Genomic DNA, 18,574 nt, shown 5'->3' on the forward strand with positions numbered 1-18,574 from the left:
TTGAAATAGGAGTCATAAGATGAATAAGACACAATGATGTGTAGCCTACCAGATGAGGTATCAAGAAATTTTGTTTTTGGTGTATTTGGCATTGAAATATACACTCTTCCCGAAGACTCAATTATTTGATGAAATTTAAATCTGATGAGACTGTTCTAATAAAACAGATGATAAACATACTCAGACTGAATTTTAAACCATGCAACAACAAACAAAAGATAACATCGATTGAGATTTAAAGGTCACATATTAGACTCCTTTTCAACTAGTATCACTAAGTCTCAGAGCTTCCATGAAGATGTCTGTGAGGGGTTACTGCTTTAGCAATGTCACAACTGGAAAAATTCCCACTCAGCCTGTTTGAGCACACATTTCCTGAAAAGTAGAGCAGGCAAAAAAAAAGGAGAGGAGTGACTTTTCTCATAATTTGAGGTATTGCAGGCAGTCTAGGGACACATATGAGTCTCAGAAAACCATGGTTTAGTGCATAATATGTGACCTTTAACAAATCAGATTTATAATTGTATTTGTCTTCAGATCTATTGTTCTTATAAAATCTCTGATGATGATGGCATCATGTTAATCAACAGTCATTCTTTCAATGATGTGCTGTGTATAAAACTGAGATATCTTTTAATATAGAATAAAATACCTAAAGCAATGACATCACATTCAAATGAATGTGAGTATTTACATGCATACATTACGTTTGTCTGTACCATGATTAAAAATCCAATGAATATTTATTTAGATTTATATACCATATTTATGATTAAATTAAATATTATTGGAAGCATACATACAATTTGTACATTAACACTTTTCAAGCATTATTTAATACATAGTTTACAGTGAGAAAACCCTCTTTGTCAGTGCCTTGCTCATTGTTCTCACTGTACTGGCATAAACAGCTTCTTGTGTCATGAATAAAATTGTTTTTCATTTTAGACTCACCTGGATTTCCCGGGCATGGTACATTATTATAAGACCAAGCAATATAACAGTGGAAAGGCTGATAAGGCATTTCAGTGCAAATGAATATGAAGATTCCTACAGTGAGAGAAAAAGACATGGGGAAAAGAAGAAATTAGAAATATAATAGTTAAATTAACAAAATTCAAACATTTTTTATCACAATACACAGTACAAGCCTATTTTATATGTAGGAATAACAAGGTAATCTGCTCTTCTTTGTAATCATCAAGGATGGCATTTTCCATACTTTCACCGTCTATATTTAGCCTCAATAGGCGCCATTAGTGACTTATCACTACACAACCTGTGATTTCTGAGCTGCATGTTATTGCTTAGCAACAAGGTGAAATGAGGTAGTTCAATGAAAGATGGAAAAAAATCAAGTGAAAGCTTAGTGTTTTTACTGTAAGTGAGAATTTAAAATCACAAAATGACGAGTTTTGTTGGTTTTCATTGGTCCCGACTGTATAAAGGCATACATGCAGGTATTCTCACTGGAGTACACATAGCTTTATACACACAAACACACACACACACTTGTATGCACACACTGTACTTATTTACTTAATAGTCTAACTGAGACCAGATAATGGGGTTTTTACACACAAACAGCACCCTCAGGATGTTGCTTAACAATGCAAGTGCAGGTGTGGGTGCAGCCTTATATAATCTATGGAGGCTGCTCCCCACCATCTAAACTACCAATTAATCAAAGCCCGGCACTAACAGGGGGACTTTCCACTTCATGGCAGGTGCAGAAAAGGCAAGGCTACCATTAGAAGGGGGGGCACCAAAGTAAATGTTGCTGGTGATAAATAGGCCAGCTGGATGATATCCCTGTACTGATGTGTGTGTGTGTGTGTGAATGTTTGTGTAATGCCCGTGTGGGGACAATGGATTTAGGAAATGAGGACCTATACTACTCAAATCCCTCCTCTATGTTGGTGCAATGCCATTTGATAAATCAATTTAAGCAGCCTTGGTGTAAAAAAAAAGCCTCTCTGCAGCAGTCTAATGATTGTCGGGTTGTTATTATAACAACATCAACAACAAATGACAAATACAACAAGCGGAAATATCATTCATAATCATCAGTGAAATGACCGTGAGAGCTGCTCGATATTACTCTGTCCTTCGTTGGTCCATATTACAGAATTTATTTTTAGCTATCAACGAGATTGCTTTGCCCCTCAGGTCGGCAACATTTTCTCAAGACGTTCTAATGCCTGAAATTGTTTTGAGAAATCCCTGGTGAAATAATATTGAGTAAACCAATTAATCCACCTGCCAGAGGTTCAAGGATTTTTCAGTCCCAACGCTCACTTCCTCTTTGCGTGTTTCCCTCCTTCAGCGCTCGGAAAGCCTTCGCTGAACCTCAAGTGTCTACTGCGTGATGTGAAGTGAGACAGTTTAGGACCATCCACCGCACATGCTACCTGTCTAGTTTTGGAGGCAGTGGGTGCTGTGCCATTGCTGTGGGGGTAATTTGAATTTCATTTGAGGTCTGCTTGTTGTTTGGACTGAACCCCACTCAGTAACAGTCACAGTCAAACCTATTGACCAATTGATATTTGATTAACTATAGATTATCACTGTAACCTCGTCACTTGCACATACCCATCTGTCATCAAAAGCCCATTAAGAAATTCTAATAAATTAAAACTGGGGAAAAAAATCTTACCTTGGTAAATACCATTTAGGAGGGTTTGTATCAGGGCTTAATTTGAGCAAGATTCTGCCAGAGCAAGATACCTACTGCACCTATACCAGATGTCAACCTATTTGATTGGATCCAGCACCTTTGTATCTAACTATCCAAATCTCTCATTACATTTAGCTCAATATAATACTATCTGATCTGATTTAGTCTTGTATATATAAATAACTGAAATTCTCTCTCTTTTCTTCTTGTATGAATTTATAAATCTAAAAAACAAGGGACAGAGCGAGAGGTCAGATCGCGGTCAGGTCACATAGGGACGCATGAATCGAGAGTTTTGTGCACTTCACGGGAGCTCAGCAATTTTGCCGATGTAGACGGATCAATGGTTGTTCTTTCCAAATAACCAGGTAGGAAGAGGTTTTTGATGTTCTCTGCTGTGCTTCTGTGTCGTGTTGATAAATGTTTAGAAGAGTGGCGAGTGTGGAGGCGAGGGACACGGGAAGTAGGCAGCACCCCCTAAATCTTGCACAATTAAAACTATCATGTCAATAAAACATTTAAACTCACTAATCGTTTCTGCGGCGTGATGAGCCTACAACTTCTAGCTGGTCAGAGCGTCTTTATTGTTGCGTAGACGTTGAAGTGTCGCAGAGAGGTTTTTAACATCAACAAAGAAACCAAAGACATTTGATCCTCCTGTCAGACAGAGCAGCAACTAGATGTTATCCTAGATTTTGTTTTAGATTTGGAGTTTTAGTTGATTATTATTTTAAGAACTGCAGACCAACCTCTGAAAGGAAGTGAGCTCATACAGATAAGTGCGAGTTTGCCATTACGCACAGAGGTGGAGAGATATGAAACAGAAACTTCAGTCGATCATCACTTCTAATGTAAATCAGTTTAGCACCGAATGATTTGATCTACACTGCAGACTGTAGTCTCTGTTAACAGGCTGATGCTGTTCAAATGGCTCTAACATGCAATAAGTGTGCACTGATGTCCATATGTCTGCTCATCACCCTTACTGCTCTAATTATTATAAACTGGTTACTAGACACATCACAGTGAACTTTGGCTGTGAGGTTTGCTGTCTATTGAAGTGAAAAATATTCTGAAATCAATATGAGCTGCTGTTAAAGCTAAGTACTACTAAAAGGCCAAACGGTTTCTAATCCAGATTAGTCAAATTAATTAGTTAAATATGAGTTTACGCAGCACATAGAATGATCTTATAATATAGGGTAAACATCCAACCGATGAGTTTAATACTCATAGGTGACCCGACAGAGACAGATGCATGTCGTGATTCTACGCACTTCTCGCCATTATTGTGAATGCTGCGAAGGGCCAAAGACTCTAAGTATTTTTAATGTATTCTGTAGTCTTATTTGTTTCCTTTTGCCACGCCGGAACAGCACTTGCTGTACTCCGGGAACTTAGAGGTTACAAATTAAGCAGTGATTTCTATTGTTGTTGTGAGAGTTATGGAACCGAAGTGACCCCCCCCCCCCCAAGAGTAGTCTTTCTAGTTAGTCTACTTTAAGGCAATATAATGTGCCAATTGTACAACATATAAACATAACTAGAGTGCCCTCAAAAAAACACAGACCTTAGTGCCCTCAGTGGCGAGAGCGTGCTGTATGTGCCCTTCTTTTTCTTTTCTGGACACGCCACTGTTTCTGTCTATTTTTGTCCTCATACATAGAGTGTGATTTTTAGAAGAAGGAAGAGGCTGTGACCCTTTATACTGCAGTGCACTGCAATATCACTGCGCAAGTAAACAGTCTTGTCAGTACTAGTGGTGAACCAGATCACAGTTAATCTGTGATCCATTCAGATCACCCCCGTAAATTCAGGCCCATAGTGATCAACAGATACATTTAAAATGTATCTACACAGTGATACATTTGATTTGAAGATTTCAACAAATCTTTTCCATTGTTCAAACAAACTTTGTGACAGAACATAAAATCTGATGACATAGAACTTAAACGCAAGCTCCCTGTTTGAGTCATCTGACTCGCGCTATAGTGCAGCCAGTGCACAGATACACACACATTTGCTAATTTAATCATTTAGAAAATTAAGTATGAGATACATGATTAAGATTTCTTAACATACATTTTGATTTGTAGTTAAACCTGAGTCATCAAATTTCGAAAACACACACAAAGGGTTAATTGCACCCTAGTGCTGCAGAGCACACTGTTTCTGTGCGGTGGTGTTGTTTGAGAGCACAACTCTGAGTTAATGTGCAGAAAGCTTTTCTCCACATTCTGACCCACAACAAGCGCAAACTGTACACAGCAGGACAACTTTTGGGCAGGAGGAGTAAAAAGGTTACATTATTAATATCTTTATTTTTTTGGGCCCAACCGCAAAATACACAATCTATCACGAAGATCTGTGATCTAATTACTGAAAGATTCAGTATAGTACGAAAAAAAGTGAAGAGGTAATGAACAGGTTGCCATGACCATGAAGCCTAAATACTCAGTTGGTGTCCTTGCTCAAGAGTCTGACTTGATCTTAATGTGCGTTTGGCCGTGTTAACCCTTAACGCAAGTGTAAGATACTGACGTGACGTTGAAAGCATCTGGAACTAACCTCTTATCTCCATTGCCCTTTTTCTTCATCTACTCTTGTTTTAATGTCACAACAAGGCTCTTTTTTAAACCCTGTCATCCTCCATTATCCAAATCTCTTCTGCTGTGAAATCTCTGATTTAAGTATCTGTCTTCAGGGTATGACAGAATGACATGACACTCCTTTTTATTTCTATTTTTACAATATCCCCCTGACCTTTGTTAAATTATGTATGTCAGTGTCTGTGATAATAATCACTCTTCATGAATCTGTCAGTTGCCATCCACAAAAACCCAAATATTAACAACAGCAATAACAACACAAAGCTCCCACTCACACATCATACACATGCACACAAGTTAACATGATTAAACACCTACCTTAGTGTAAACCCCCCATGACAGTTCTGTCTCTGTCACCATGACAACAATCCCAAACATCCCAAAGATGAGTGCGTAGTCGCTGAGCCGCTTCCGCTTCTCAAACAGTGCCCTCCTGTGGCCGAGCTTGTAGCCAATGTCCCTGTTCTTCTTTTGTGGCGCCCGGCCCCCGCTTCGCCCGCTGCCCTCCCTGACCAAGCTCTCATTAGACGCTTTGCTTGGGTCTTCGCCGCCGTTGCCTTTGGATACCACCACCTCTAGCCCAGAGCTGTGCAATGTCTGCAAGGGCTGCGTCTCCGAGTCAAGCTCTGCGAGGTTGCGGCGCGACGAGGATGCCAGGCTGCCCACTAGTGGTCTCACCACTCCGCCATTGTACTTGCAGGTGTTCATGGCTATCTGAGGATGTCGGCCGCTGCTCTCGGAGAGGGAGGGCTTGGATCCAGCATGGCTCAGCTTCTTCTGCTCTGTTGTGGCCTGTGAACAGGAAGAGGAGTGATAAATACAATACTATCACAACAAAAAAGGTGTAAAAACCGACAGTAGAATGAATAGACACATCCTGTTTTACACTTTAAATAGACCATTGATGTGGGAGTTACATCTCTGTGGATCTGAAGAGGGCATGTAGAGAGAAGGAGCTTGCAAAACAATTTTGGTTATAAAAGTAGACAGATTTAGTGCTCAGTGTAAATAAGAAGTAGACGTCGCCGCTGCTGAGAGGTATCTGCTGTTTTAGAGTTTGGCATTTTGTAACCATTGCCATTTTTGGGTTAGGGTTAGGATGCAGGTGTAAGGCACATTAAGGCAGGGTTGGACATTTTCGAAAGCATGATTTTGTAAGTAGCATCCCCTCTGTTTTCTGTGTTCACCCGCCCCCTCCCCTCTGTGCTCCCTCAAAAGCCACACCCCTCACTCACATGCACTAGGGCCATTGGTCCACAAGTGGATTTCAGCTCATGATTTGATTGTGGGCTTATTTATGCATGATGTAGAGAGGCCTGATCGGTTTATAAAAAACAAACCGTCATCTAACATTGATCAATGATTTTACAGGTGACAGCTTTTCTACATTTCTCTTTCAGACCACATAAGACATAAAGACCATTTCAACCAAATAACCAACCCTCCCTTTAACATACGCTTACTTTTTGAAACCAAGAAGGTGTCTCCACTGCTTCTACAATCTATTAGCTAAACTATCCATATGCTCCATATATTCACCAGTTTCAAAGTCCCAAATTCTTGAGGTCTTCTTTTTTCAGCAACCTATATTGCAAAAAGGTAAAAGGAATTGGTTCTTCAATGAGAACAGCCCAATTTATATATAACGTTCTAATGAACAGCACAGGATGGTGTAACATTACCAGATGTTCAGCAGACAACAGAACCATTTTTACCTGCCTTCATTTGAAAATGGTCTGACCAAGACAGAGGAAAGTCTAAAACTAAGGGAGGCCAGTTTGACAGAAGGGTGTACAGTATATATATAACTATCATTTCTCGTTAAGATAAGATTGGTGTGAAACTTTACAAGAACTAGTGGGGAAATCAGTCATTCCAACCTCTTGATGTCTGAGCTAAGGTTTTTGCCAAGTCGTGATGAAGATACCGGGAGCAAACCCCCCCAAAAAATCCACCTTTTCACAAGTCCTTACCTCAATTTATGCCAAAGGAATTGCTTTTGCGAATGAGTTAGTGGCAATCTTGTAGCCATGGTAATGAATTAGTTGGTACTATCCACATCAGGGCTGTCATTTTTTATTCAAAATTGAAACCTGGAGGAGAAAGGGGGATTAATGTGTTGAGAGTTGTTCTTATGCGTTTGAATTTGTGTCATGTTCTAAATTCGTTCGAAGTTGGGTTTTTTTTTTAAATTGAAGGCACTAAACCACATGCCCACTTTTTGCTTGAAAGACATTCACCACGGAGTGAGTCAAAAACTTGTTTTATTTAACAGATTGTTTATTCTGTATCTGCTTTTCCTTGAAGAAAATTGCACCCGAATTTGATGGCTCAAAAACATAAATTATAAATGGACTTTGATGTATAAATAAAACCATATAACTAACAGTGGACCCTACAAAGTGGAGAGAGTAGAATCTTTGCACTGCACAAATTTAGATATAAAAAATTAATGCACAGCATGACCCTGTTTCCTATCAGAGAAACACTCTCTTACCATGCAGAGATTAAAGTAGGTAAAGAGAATGCAGACAAAGAAATGTGGACCTTCTCAGCCGACTATTGAGACCAAATGTGAGAATCTACCTTAACGTCGAAATAAAAACAAAGTAGGCTATTTGAAACATTAATGTGTTCTCTACACTGTCTTGTAGACTTAACATTTACCTTAGTCTAGACTGTTCATGTTAACATCAGATGAGGGGCAAGTTGTAAAACAGAGGTAAGCATGCACATAAACATCAACGTTTGACAAAACGGTTATATTTTTTGGATTAAATTTCTCAGAATAAAAACTCAGATTTGAACTTACTTTACTTATTTATCCCTTGAACAAAATGTTCCTTGTTTTCTGTCTGACCTGCTGTCATGTAGTCTCCTCTCCTCTAGCATTGAGTCGTCTATTATTGCTGCTCCTCTTGGCAGATAGTAGTGACTTTCTGTCCTGGTTATGCAGACAGTCAGAAAATGTTCTATCCCTGCAGAGTCTGTGGAGCAGTCACCCCAGAAGCATCTATCTGCCTGTCTATCCCCTGCCCTTCAGAGACTCAGCCAGATTATCATAATGGGTTATGAAAACTTCACATGGAACAGTGCTTTTTCTGAAACAAGTCGGGGTGTGTGATAGCACTGCTGGTCCTTTTTATTAGCCTTGACAAAGCATGTCTAATGCCTTTAAATGTTCTGGTGGGAATAAAGAAGGGCAGCCCTAATGGAAATTTACCAACTCTGGTCTTGTGATGCTATCATCCTGCACATATTGTGGCTCCATGAGAACAGGACTAAAGGTTAAGGATTAGTGCAGCCCATAGTGTTTCTAATCCCCTTTTCTATATTAAATTGCTTTTTAATCTGTGCCATTAGGACCCCTCTACACTTTTGAAGATGGTGTGGTGAGTGAACTTTAGGTTTGAATGACAGGGAAGACTCCAGACATAGATGCTGATATAGCAGGATTGGGGTGACAGTTTATTTTTATTTGAGGATATAAATAGAGCAGGGACTTCTAGATTTTGAAAAGAAAGGCTGAGTGAGTCTATTCCACAAAAGAGCAATTCTTACAATATATACTCCATTGAACTATTGCACTATAACATTAAATCGCTATCGGGGAAAAGCTTATTGAAGTTAACATGTTTGAACACCAAGCTGTCCTTCTAGGCTATTTAAATAAGTTCCCTTTGATGTCTCCAACATACAGTATTCACAACCTACAGTCTTATATGTGTTGAATCACCAGGAGGAATTGTTCAGAGGAAATACAAAACATCATTCATCCTTTGATTGTTAGAGTCACAACAAGATGCCTTTCATTGTCAAAAAATCCTTTCCTGCTTCGGTGTATGAAGTAAATAACTTTGAAGTCCAAAACAAAGTCCAGCGCTGATCATGGAGTATTTTTAGTTCTAGACAAACCTTCAGAGTGTTTCTGATATGCTTGATATGGAAAGATGGGTCTTGGACTACAGTATATGAATACATCCAAGAAAACAGTCTCAAAATAAAAATGTGTTTTGTTTGAAGAAAACATTGGCCTCTTTTTTGACTATGTGAAATGTACCACTGTTTTGCCCAAACTGAACATGCAAGCATGTCCTGCCCAATCAATTAAACAAAATGACTCTCAGCATTCATACTTAACAGTGCCAGACCTGGCCACATATCCATCAGTGAGAACAACAGCTTGCTTTGTGGCAGATTTTGAGATACAGAGTTCTGTATTTTGTGCTGGAGTTATGAAAAAGCAATACCTGTTAACCAGACTTGTCCAGTAATCTCTGGATTTTGCATAATGGCTTCATCTTGGAAGTTGTGTTATTTCCTGCTTCTATGTGCCTGCGGACTGCAAGCCAACAGTCCTACTAGAGTCAGTCCATCCAGCTCAGCTAATCACTGGTCTTGAATTTAAGTTTCTAATCAAACAAACCAGCACTTCATAAAGTTTAATTTCCAGACAGTATATTGTGTTTTTTCCATGGATGGTTTTGACATAAAGAGGGACAAAAGATGTTAAAAAGTGGCACTGCTAGCTCTGCTTGCGTAACTCGATATCTCAGGTTGACCGGTGAGTTTGACACAAAGAACAAAGATCCAAATAATTTTGATTGACAAATGTGAGCTGCCACACCCACAGTCCTGAGAAATGATAAGCTTCAAAACAAGCTGTTTTTGAATGAGGGGTTTTAAGGATCAAGTTGTTGTTTCATCAGCAAACCCCAGTTAGATTATGAAAAGTAAAAGCTGTCCTCATGCAGACAGAGTCTTTAAGAGCATGTTATTGTTGTAGTTTGTCAATGCAGAGAAAGTTTATAGACTTTATATAGTCCCCTGTTATGTAACTTTTTTCTTTAGAGCTGCTTTATTCATGTAGTTAACTTTTATTCAGACACACATGTTTTCAACATAGACTGGTGTAGTTTTGAGTCCTAAAACCAGGAAGTGAGTTAGCATTTTAGCGCCATGGGTTCCTAACTCTAAAAGTCAATGGCGATTTTGAATGGGTTTGTTTAGACGCCTGAAATAAGGTCTGTGGTTAACACAAGCTGAAGAGATGTTGATGTTTTGTTAGACGAGATAAACTACGTTAGCTAAGACCCCACTTGTGAATTTTAAAGTTTTTACGCGAACCTTAAACGGCGGTTGCTAACGAGTAGCTAACTGAAACTACGGTGGTTGTCACAGACGTCATCACGCCGGGAACTTTCTCCCTAATCCTCCTTACAGCCTCTAGTCATGTTTTTCAGTGCTCTTGCAAATATTAGGTTAATAAACAACTTATTAAGCTAACGTTTAGCTATCTTGTCAAATCCACTGATTAGATCAATGAAGCATAACGGTCGTGACGTCATTATAAATTGACCGCGGTGTAGTTCGCTAGAGCATAACGTTAGCTTTTTACTTCCCTCAGCTGCATTAACTCTTCAAACTTCATATAAATGATGTTCATCTGTAAAGATTATCCCGCTAAACAAAACAACAACGCGTCAGAAACGTTTGTTTGACACAGCTTATTTTCTGCAATGATCCAAAATCCAATGCATAAATCCCATAGGCGAATTTTCGTAGGAACCACCGGCGCCATTTTTTCGGGTTGGCCTACAAAAATACGTCATTAGTATACCAGTCTATACAATGTTAAATTAATAGACAAATAAAACTACTACCAAATGTTATGTAAAATTGCTGCATCATCATATAACCGTATGGCATCTTATTTTAAAAGTAGCTAATAAAAAGTAGTTTGATACATTTTGTGGACTAAAATATTTACATCTGATGTTAAATTGTACAAAAATAAGTAAAGTAGTCAAGTGAATGTATTTATATTCCACCCTTACAAAGCTTCTTGACATCTATGACCACAGTTTGTGGTTTCAACCAGCAGTTTAAAGAACACTGAGTCAGTGTTGGTACAAGATGTGGTTTTTACAGCCGAGGGAACTCATGGCTGTTATAAAGGTTAAATGACTGACAGTTTTTTGTTTTTTTTCAGATTTAAGACATGAATCTCAAAACTACATGTTTGAAATAAAGACTTCAATCAATTAATAAATCATTCAATCAATCCTGCATGCAGGACAAACAGGGATTTCATTGATTTGTAAAACAAAACATTAGTTTCTATAAAAAAGTAACAACCCTTTCCCTAAAGACAACAATTCTTCCATTTAAACATCTATTTATTGCAAACAGAAAAGCTGAAAATTTAGACTCTTATTGTAACACTAATCTGGTTTCAGATGACCAATTATACAGAGATCAGAGTAAAAGAGCTAAGTTGTGTCTAAAGCCACACTAGCACCTTGGATGTAAAAGGAGAACATCCCAGGAAGTGTTGCTCTAATAAGGTAAAAGAAGGAGGATTAATGATGGATGCCAGGTGAGCAGGGCTGTGGTTACATCCTCAGCTTTAGTTACCATTTTCTGGTGTTCATCAGTCACTGAAGCAGGTCAGGACTGACCCGAACCTTCTGTAGTAATCCTCCCATCAGTCAGTTTGTATGAACAATGATAAATTGTTTGCGCTATGAGAGAATCACTGTGCAGGCAGTACAAGGAAGAAAGACTAAATTCACAAATATACAGGATATCTACCTGATTTTTTTTTTTTTACCTTCAGAGTCCTTCACAGATTCAATCAATCCCACACTGTCACCCATTTAGCCAGCTACCCAGACTCTGTCACATTTCCTCTGCAACCCGACTAAACATTGCAGTGAAAGGGCATGGCGGGCTTGCTTCGCCCTTGTCAACCCCTGATGCCCCCACAGAGGAGACACTGGGAGGCTGCCCGTCCAGCCGATCGACGGCTCAATTTCATTCTGAATGGCACGCAGCATCCAGCCTCTATGAAATGGAGCCTCATAATCAAATTGAAAAGCCTCAGTGCAGAACAGTTTAAATGAAGGAAACTCTCTGCCTCGCTCTCTCTCTCCAGACAAATCTAATAGAAAATCCTCATTCTTTTGTATTGTGTGGGGCTACTGTGCTGCTGTGAAGACGGCTCAAATATCCTAAAAATGGAATTGTGCATAAGAAAATACACTCTTCAACTCTGTTTTTGGGAGTTGGAGCATGTGGATGTCTGTCTGTTTAATTATGTGTATGTTTGTATGTGTGTGGGTGGACGTGAGCATATGTGTGTTAGTTGAACAAGCTGAGCCTAACCCAGGCATTGGATTAGTTCTGATATTGACGCAGATGCATGTAGCAACGAAACAAAAACTAGGAATTGTTTGAGAAAGCTATCTGTATGTGAGTGTAAAATCTGTGAACTGCAGACACATGTCGACAATTCTGGCATGAAAGGAGATGTGTGAAACAGAAGGGGGAAGAAAGGACAAGGAAACAAAAAAGGTAGAGTTCCAGAAATTGAGGAGACATGAAAGATACAGCATAAAAGAGAAGGAGATAAATGAAAGAGAGAGAAGACAGCTCCCTGTGGGTGTCTCTGTCAGCCCCCGGAGTGATTGAGAGCTGCAGGCTTCACTCTCCAGTTTGTCCCTGCACACAGGAGACTGTCACATTTCTTTGACAGGCCAGCAGGCTTCAGGGCACCTCTGAACATCCCTGACCAGCATGTGGATCATCACTCAGTACTGGCTAAAAAAGAGGAAAACCAGAGGCTGCTGCCCAAAATTCAGGCTCTATGCTGCCCCCAAAATAAGACCTCCCTAAACCCTGCTTTCACTTGTAATTTATTGACAAAAATATTTATAGAAAGTGTTTCCCACACATAGAAGATGCCTGGGTGGGCTGTCGAGGTATATTTGCAGACAACTTTTCTCCTTTTTTTATTAAGTGAGCAAACTCCCCTCGCTCTCTGCTTAGCGTCTGACAACCTGCAGCGCCTGATACATGCTCAGCAGGTGATCAGAGAGAGAAAGAGAGAGATGTCTTCTTGTTACTTCCCTTCTGGAAATGCATGTAAAATATGAACTTTCTCAAGTATTAAATACTTTTGATGCATTAGTTCACTGTTGATGTAATACTGCACTGTACGTTTAGGTTATGCACACAGACCAGCTGTTGTGTTGACAGAATATCTAGGAACATTTTGAAACACAATGTTATCTGGGCTTCTTTATAAAAAGGACAGGTGATGAGAAACGTACTGTCAAAAGATTTGACACATACAGGCAGCAGAGTAGCAGCAGGCAGGCTGCATGAATTAAGAGAGGTGAGGGTGTGTATGTGTGTGTGTGTGTGTGTGTGTGTGTGTGTGTGTGTGTGTGTGTGTGTGTGTGTGTGTGTGCGTGTGTGTGTGTGTGTGTGTGTGTGTGTGTGCAGACAGTGGAATTGCAAGGAAGGAAAGCGTGCAGATCAAAGCACAAGTCATGTGCAAACAACATAAAATCCATAGATAATGTAACTTAATAACACTTTTTGTAATGCTACAGCCTTTTGCTCACTTGTTGGAACATTAAAAAATGAGACAAATAATGTTTGTGGTGATATTTGTTTACAGTTTTTGGTCGTTTTTTTTCTTCATGTATCCTTTGCTATATAACATCCAGCAAATCCGTAGCTCACCCTAACTAATGTCATTTGCACTGCTACTTGTTAACGTAATCCTTTAACAATATCTAATGTTGAAAATAAATCATCATCTCTAGAACATCACCATAAATTGATATTTTTCAATTTTATAAGCATATAAAAAATCTTGCATTATAAAGGGTGGCAAGACTTATCATCTCATTTGCATGTCCTTATTTCTCTGTAAGGATCTCAGCTGTTAAATAATGGTCGCTTCTGCCCTTCTTTCGGATAAATTGGAGCTATTGTGTTTCTCAACAGTTTCAGTGACTGGAGTGGCAGCAGACGCTCAGTATTCACAGAAATATTCCCAAACTGACGGAAGTGAGCAGCTTGTGTGTGTGTGGGACAAAAGTCAAACATGTATATTAAAGAACATGAAGAGCACATTGACAAGTGTGTATTTCACTTCATGAATTTAGTCTAATAATTCCATTGTCACATCTACTCATGACATGTGATTGTTCATATTGACCATGTTCAGCGTGAAACACTCATTTCATCACACGCATTTTGTCCAATTTTTCATGTAATTTTGATGATTGCAAATCTTAAATTGTTTTATTATTCTGGTTCGTTATAATTTAGGGTATTAAAATAACGCAATATCAAAGAAAAAACACAATCTCTATGTAAACTTAGAAAAAAAGTGTTTTGGTATTTAAACTGATGATTCTTGGTATCATCAGCCTCAGATGATTTAACCAAGTAATGAGTTTCAAATCTTGTGGGTATATCTGAGTCAACAATCGTCAATGGAAACTGCATATTCAGTAACATAAACTGTCAGTTCTACCATCTCAAATAGTAAAGCCTTTTTGATTTGTTCCATGTTCTTGTGAGGACTGTTACTAGAAAGCTGTAGGGGTAACTATTAGTGGCCCTGTTGGAAGAACTAAGCCAGGAGCTCTGCAAAATAAAAATAAAAAAACAAAAGGAAAGGAAACATAAAGTCTTCACACAATAAATTGTGAAATTACATTTAAAAAAATCAGGCTCAGCTGTCAAGTCGCCCCAAGAAAGCTATAACCTTTACAGAGGCAAATAACCCAGCTTAAAATATGGCGCCATAGCTCTAAATCACAGTAAAACAAGATGATCTTCTTGTTCCATTCAGTTTAATGTTGACATTATTTAGAGATCACATTCAATCCAACTATGAATCATCCAAAATATATACTTTATGGCCAGAATGTTACGGTGGTTAGAAAAACAAACTTTAATAAAAAGACAAAGAAAAGCAAAAGTGAAAGTGAACTGTATTTCTACTCTGTGTAGATTTGATTAAACAAAAGAAGAAGAATTTAAAACAACTCTCCTTTCAAAACAAGTTAAGAATGATTTATGTATGTGACGTATGTATGCAGGCCTTTGTGAACATACTGTACAACAGCTATGGAACTACAAAAGGAATACAAGCACTGGATTAATATCTGTTGCAAAATCCTTATCATTAAATTTGTTTCCACAACATACAGTTAAAAATTAAAAATCTTAATTGGCCTCTTGCAAAGCTAACCCCCCTTTTCAACTCTTTGCTCTTCTTTAAAAGATTAACAGCATAAAAGTACCAAAAACAAAAGCAGGCCTTCATGGAGAGACGGGACACAGGTACATGCCTGTGGGAATGTGTTATTGTTAGGACTAATGGCACCCTGGGTTTCATCAGAAACAAAATGCTATTATAATTAGGATCTAACAAGGTTAGTCTATAAGTACTCCAGTGAGAGCGTGTCTTGAAAACTAGGTCCAGGGGAGATTGGGGTTACAACTGACTGTGGGCTGCTTTCCCTGTGGGACACCTTCTGTATCATTAGGAACAAGTTCAATTTCCACCAAATTACAAAAGGGCGTTGCTAGAAACAAGATTTCAGTATTAGGACTATAATGTCTGGATAGAATAGTTAACAAAAGTGAAGACTGGCGCTGGCAATTTGTGTAAATTATCATTGCCAAAAAACGTAGGATTCCATCAGAAATCCAACAAACAAACCAGCATAATAAAAAAAAACACTCGACTCAAAGAATAGGATGCAATTAATCCATACTCCTTGGATAAGATGTCATCACTTGGAGAAAGATCAGCAGTCATACATAATTTTAGATGACGATGGTAGGTTTATTTCTATTGAAAATTCAGCACGTACATTTTTTTAGGGGAACGCAATCCTACTTGTACAAAATTTACCAGAGAACCATGCATCAATTGGTGTGCTTATGCGCTGACCAGAAGGTTGTAAAACACACATAGTGCCGTTGCATTGCCCTCATAGACAACATGCATTTGTTGAAGTGTGTGCAGTATAACAGTTGCCAGGATGTCCATAGGCCATGGCAAAATGGCTACAATGAAAACGTAATTTATAACGTGCTAGTTGAGATTGGTTTGGTAGGCCTATGCTTACAAGCCTTGACATAACTTTGTAGTGTAAAATTGATTTTTTTTATGTAATCCTGAGACATAACTTTGGTTAGATGACACTCTGGACGCAGTTAAGTTGCTTGAGTCCTTAATGACACCAATAGAGAAACAGCCGTAACAAGATTTTATGTTGCAATCTGTTTTTTGACTCTCTTTTGTCCCCTATTTAATGACATAAACTAGCAAACTTTAAAACCTAAAATGATAAAAGGCTAGTTTATATAAAGGGGAATAATATTGGAACTTCAAATATGCTTGAAAATATTTAAGTGCACTTTACTCTTTCATGGACGAATTGAGTGCAGTAAAACATGCTCTGATGTGATAAGAGACAGTACAGTCTTGTCTTTTCAACATCTCACATTTGATATATGTTAATAAAGAGTGAATTATTTCATAAAAGCTCCTTCTTTGTTGTTTTAACTTGGTTGATGCCAGATTTTGGGCTGATAACCCAGTCCTTAACCTTAACTTCCTACACACAGTGGGTACTATGTAGCAAAGTTTTGGCCAGTTTAATAAACGTGTATAGTCACCACTTGAAATTGGGTTAGATGAGGCAAACAATATTTCTTATAAGGGTTAATACTTTATTGAATACTTTTCAACAAATGAGTGAAAGTCAACTTAGCTAACCATTAACTTTGTTGGGAGGCATATTTATGGCACCTCTGCAGCATAAGTCGAATGACTGGCTAACAATCCATTGTCGACCTTTTACTCATTATGATATGATATGTCTCTAAAAGGCAGATGTTTCTTTTTCATAGCACACAGCCTTACTTTCTTCGCAGTTTTTTTAAGCATTGTCTTCTCCAGCACCTGTTTATATAATCAAGGTTGTTAAGGTGAATAAGCACAGTGCGGTTCACAGGTATAGCTAGTATGGCTTGGATTTAGCAACCAAGGATCAGACTTTTTACATTTATAAAGTCAACACTGAGCTGAAGTTAAAGATGGATGCAAAGCTGAAGACTGATTCTTTGTAAGCTGAACTTTTGAACTTATGGGAGCGGAATGACAATATTCCTGTATAGGGACAAGATATTACTAGAAGATGCAAAAAACCACAAGTGAAACGAGTATGACAAAAAGTATGTGAGAGTGTGACTGTATCCACTTCAGTTTACATTAATGTCATTTAGTTACCCTCCACTGTCATCTACGTGTTCAATGATCCTCTCATACACACAGTGGAGTCTAACAGGAGTAAGTGTGCAGCGTATAGGTAGTATTTTGTGGCTGCTTCCGCAAGCTTGTATAGCAGTGTGTAGGAGAGTGTAGTGTAACATTATGTAACATTGTAATGTTGCCTGAACAAGTATGATTTATGACCCTGACGGCCTCTCATACCAATACTTCCTCCCACTTATCAAAACGACCAATAATGTGTGTGGTCGGATGCACACAAGCTTGAAATATCGCTCAGTCTATGAGGACCCAGAAGAATAAAGCATCTTCATTAGGGGACAGATCTCCTGGGGACTATTTCACATCCCACAGTGGCCATATATTCTTCACAGAGATTATCACCCTTAAGTGCCCCATAACCCACTCTACAAACCAACAATCTCTTCATCTTATCAAACCACACATCTGACAACGCTACCAGTGTAAAAATGCCATCGCCTAAGTACTTCTATTTTCATTGTGAGGTGATCGTAACTCATTTGAAAACGAGCCTACGGTAAATTCAAGTGAAGGCAGTTTCTTTCTATCTTAGTGGCAAAAGCATCAATTGTGGAGAGAGAGAAGCCAGGACAACCTATAGCACAGGACAAATCGATAGCTCAACAAACACAGTAAAGATTGACTGGAGAGTTGCCTGGACAGGTCTTGTTCAAGATTTATGATGGTAGAAGGTGTATGAGCCAACAGAAGAAGCTTGAGGACGTGATAGATAGATGGAGAATCAAAGGAATTCTCTATTTTTATCTTCAGGGTCAAAGTGAATCCTAGAGGAGATAACTAGGATAGAATATAAAGATATTGGTAGTCAGCCTCCCCATCACCCCAAATCATCTTCATTTAAAAGAAATAACTTATATTTGCTGTTTATGTCTGACATTTTATGGAGAAAAAAAAGAAACAATGTCACCCTGCTCCTGCATGCAGAGCACAGGAGCACCACACCAGTGGTCTTCAATAGACTCCAGCTAATTGAATATCCTTATCTGGCTTTAACTCCACTTTCCCCTGGTGAACTATAAGGCAGCACATTTGTATTCACCCACTGATGCTTTCAGAAGAAACCTAAGAAACACTCAAACCTACTGTACTTTACCACATTGGATGTAATCTTGTTTTATAGCCAGGTGAACCATAACC

General features: G+C 38.7%; 1 protein-coding gene across 3 annotated transcripts in view; it reads right to left on the bottom strand.

Annotated features, from left to right (window-relative positions):
• Window positions 1-18,574, bottom strand: part of kcnn1a (potassium intermediate/small conductance calcium-activated channel, subfamily N, member 1a) — a 60,325-nt gene that overhangs the window by 26,397 nt on the left and 15,354 nt on the right. For all 3 annotated transcript variants that reach the window (XM_079348240.1, XM_079348239.1, XM_079348241.1), the window contains exons 2-3: window positions 5,605-6,078; window positions 955-1,050 (exon numbers count right to left, since the gene is read on the bottom strand). In XM_079348240.1, the coding sequence (XP_079204366.1) occupies window positions 955-1,050; window positions 5,605-5,994 (486 nt within the window). In that variant the 5' untranslated portion in view covers window positions 5,995-6,078. The remainder of the gene's footprint in view (window positions 1-954; window positions 1,051-5,604; window positions 6,079-18,574) is intronic.

Source organism: Symphodus melops, assembly GCF_947650265.1.
Source record: "Symphodus melops genome assembly, chromosome: 7".
Classification (NCBI taxonomy): domain Eukaryota; kingdom Metazoa; phylum Chordata; class Actinopteri; order Labriformes; family Labridae; genus Symphodus; species Symphodus melops.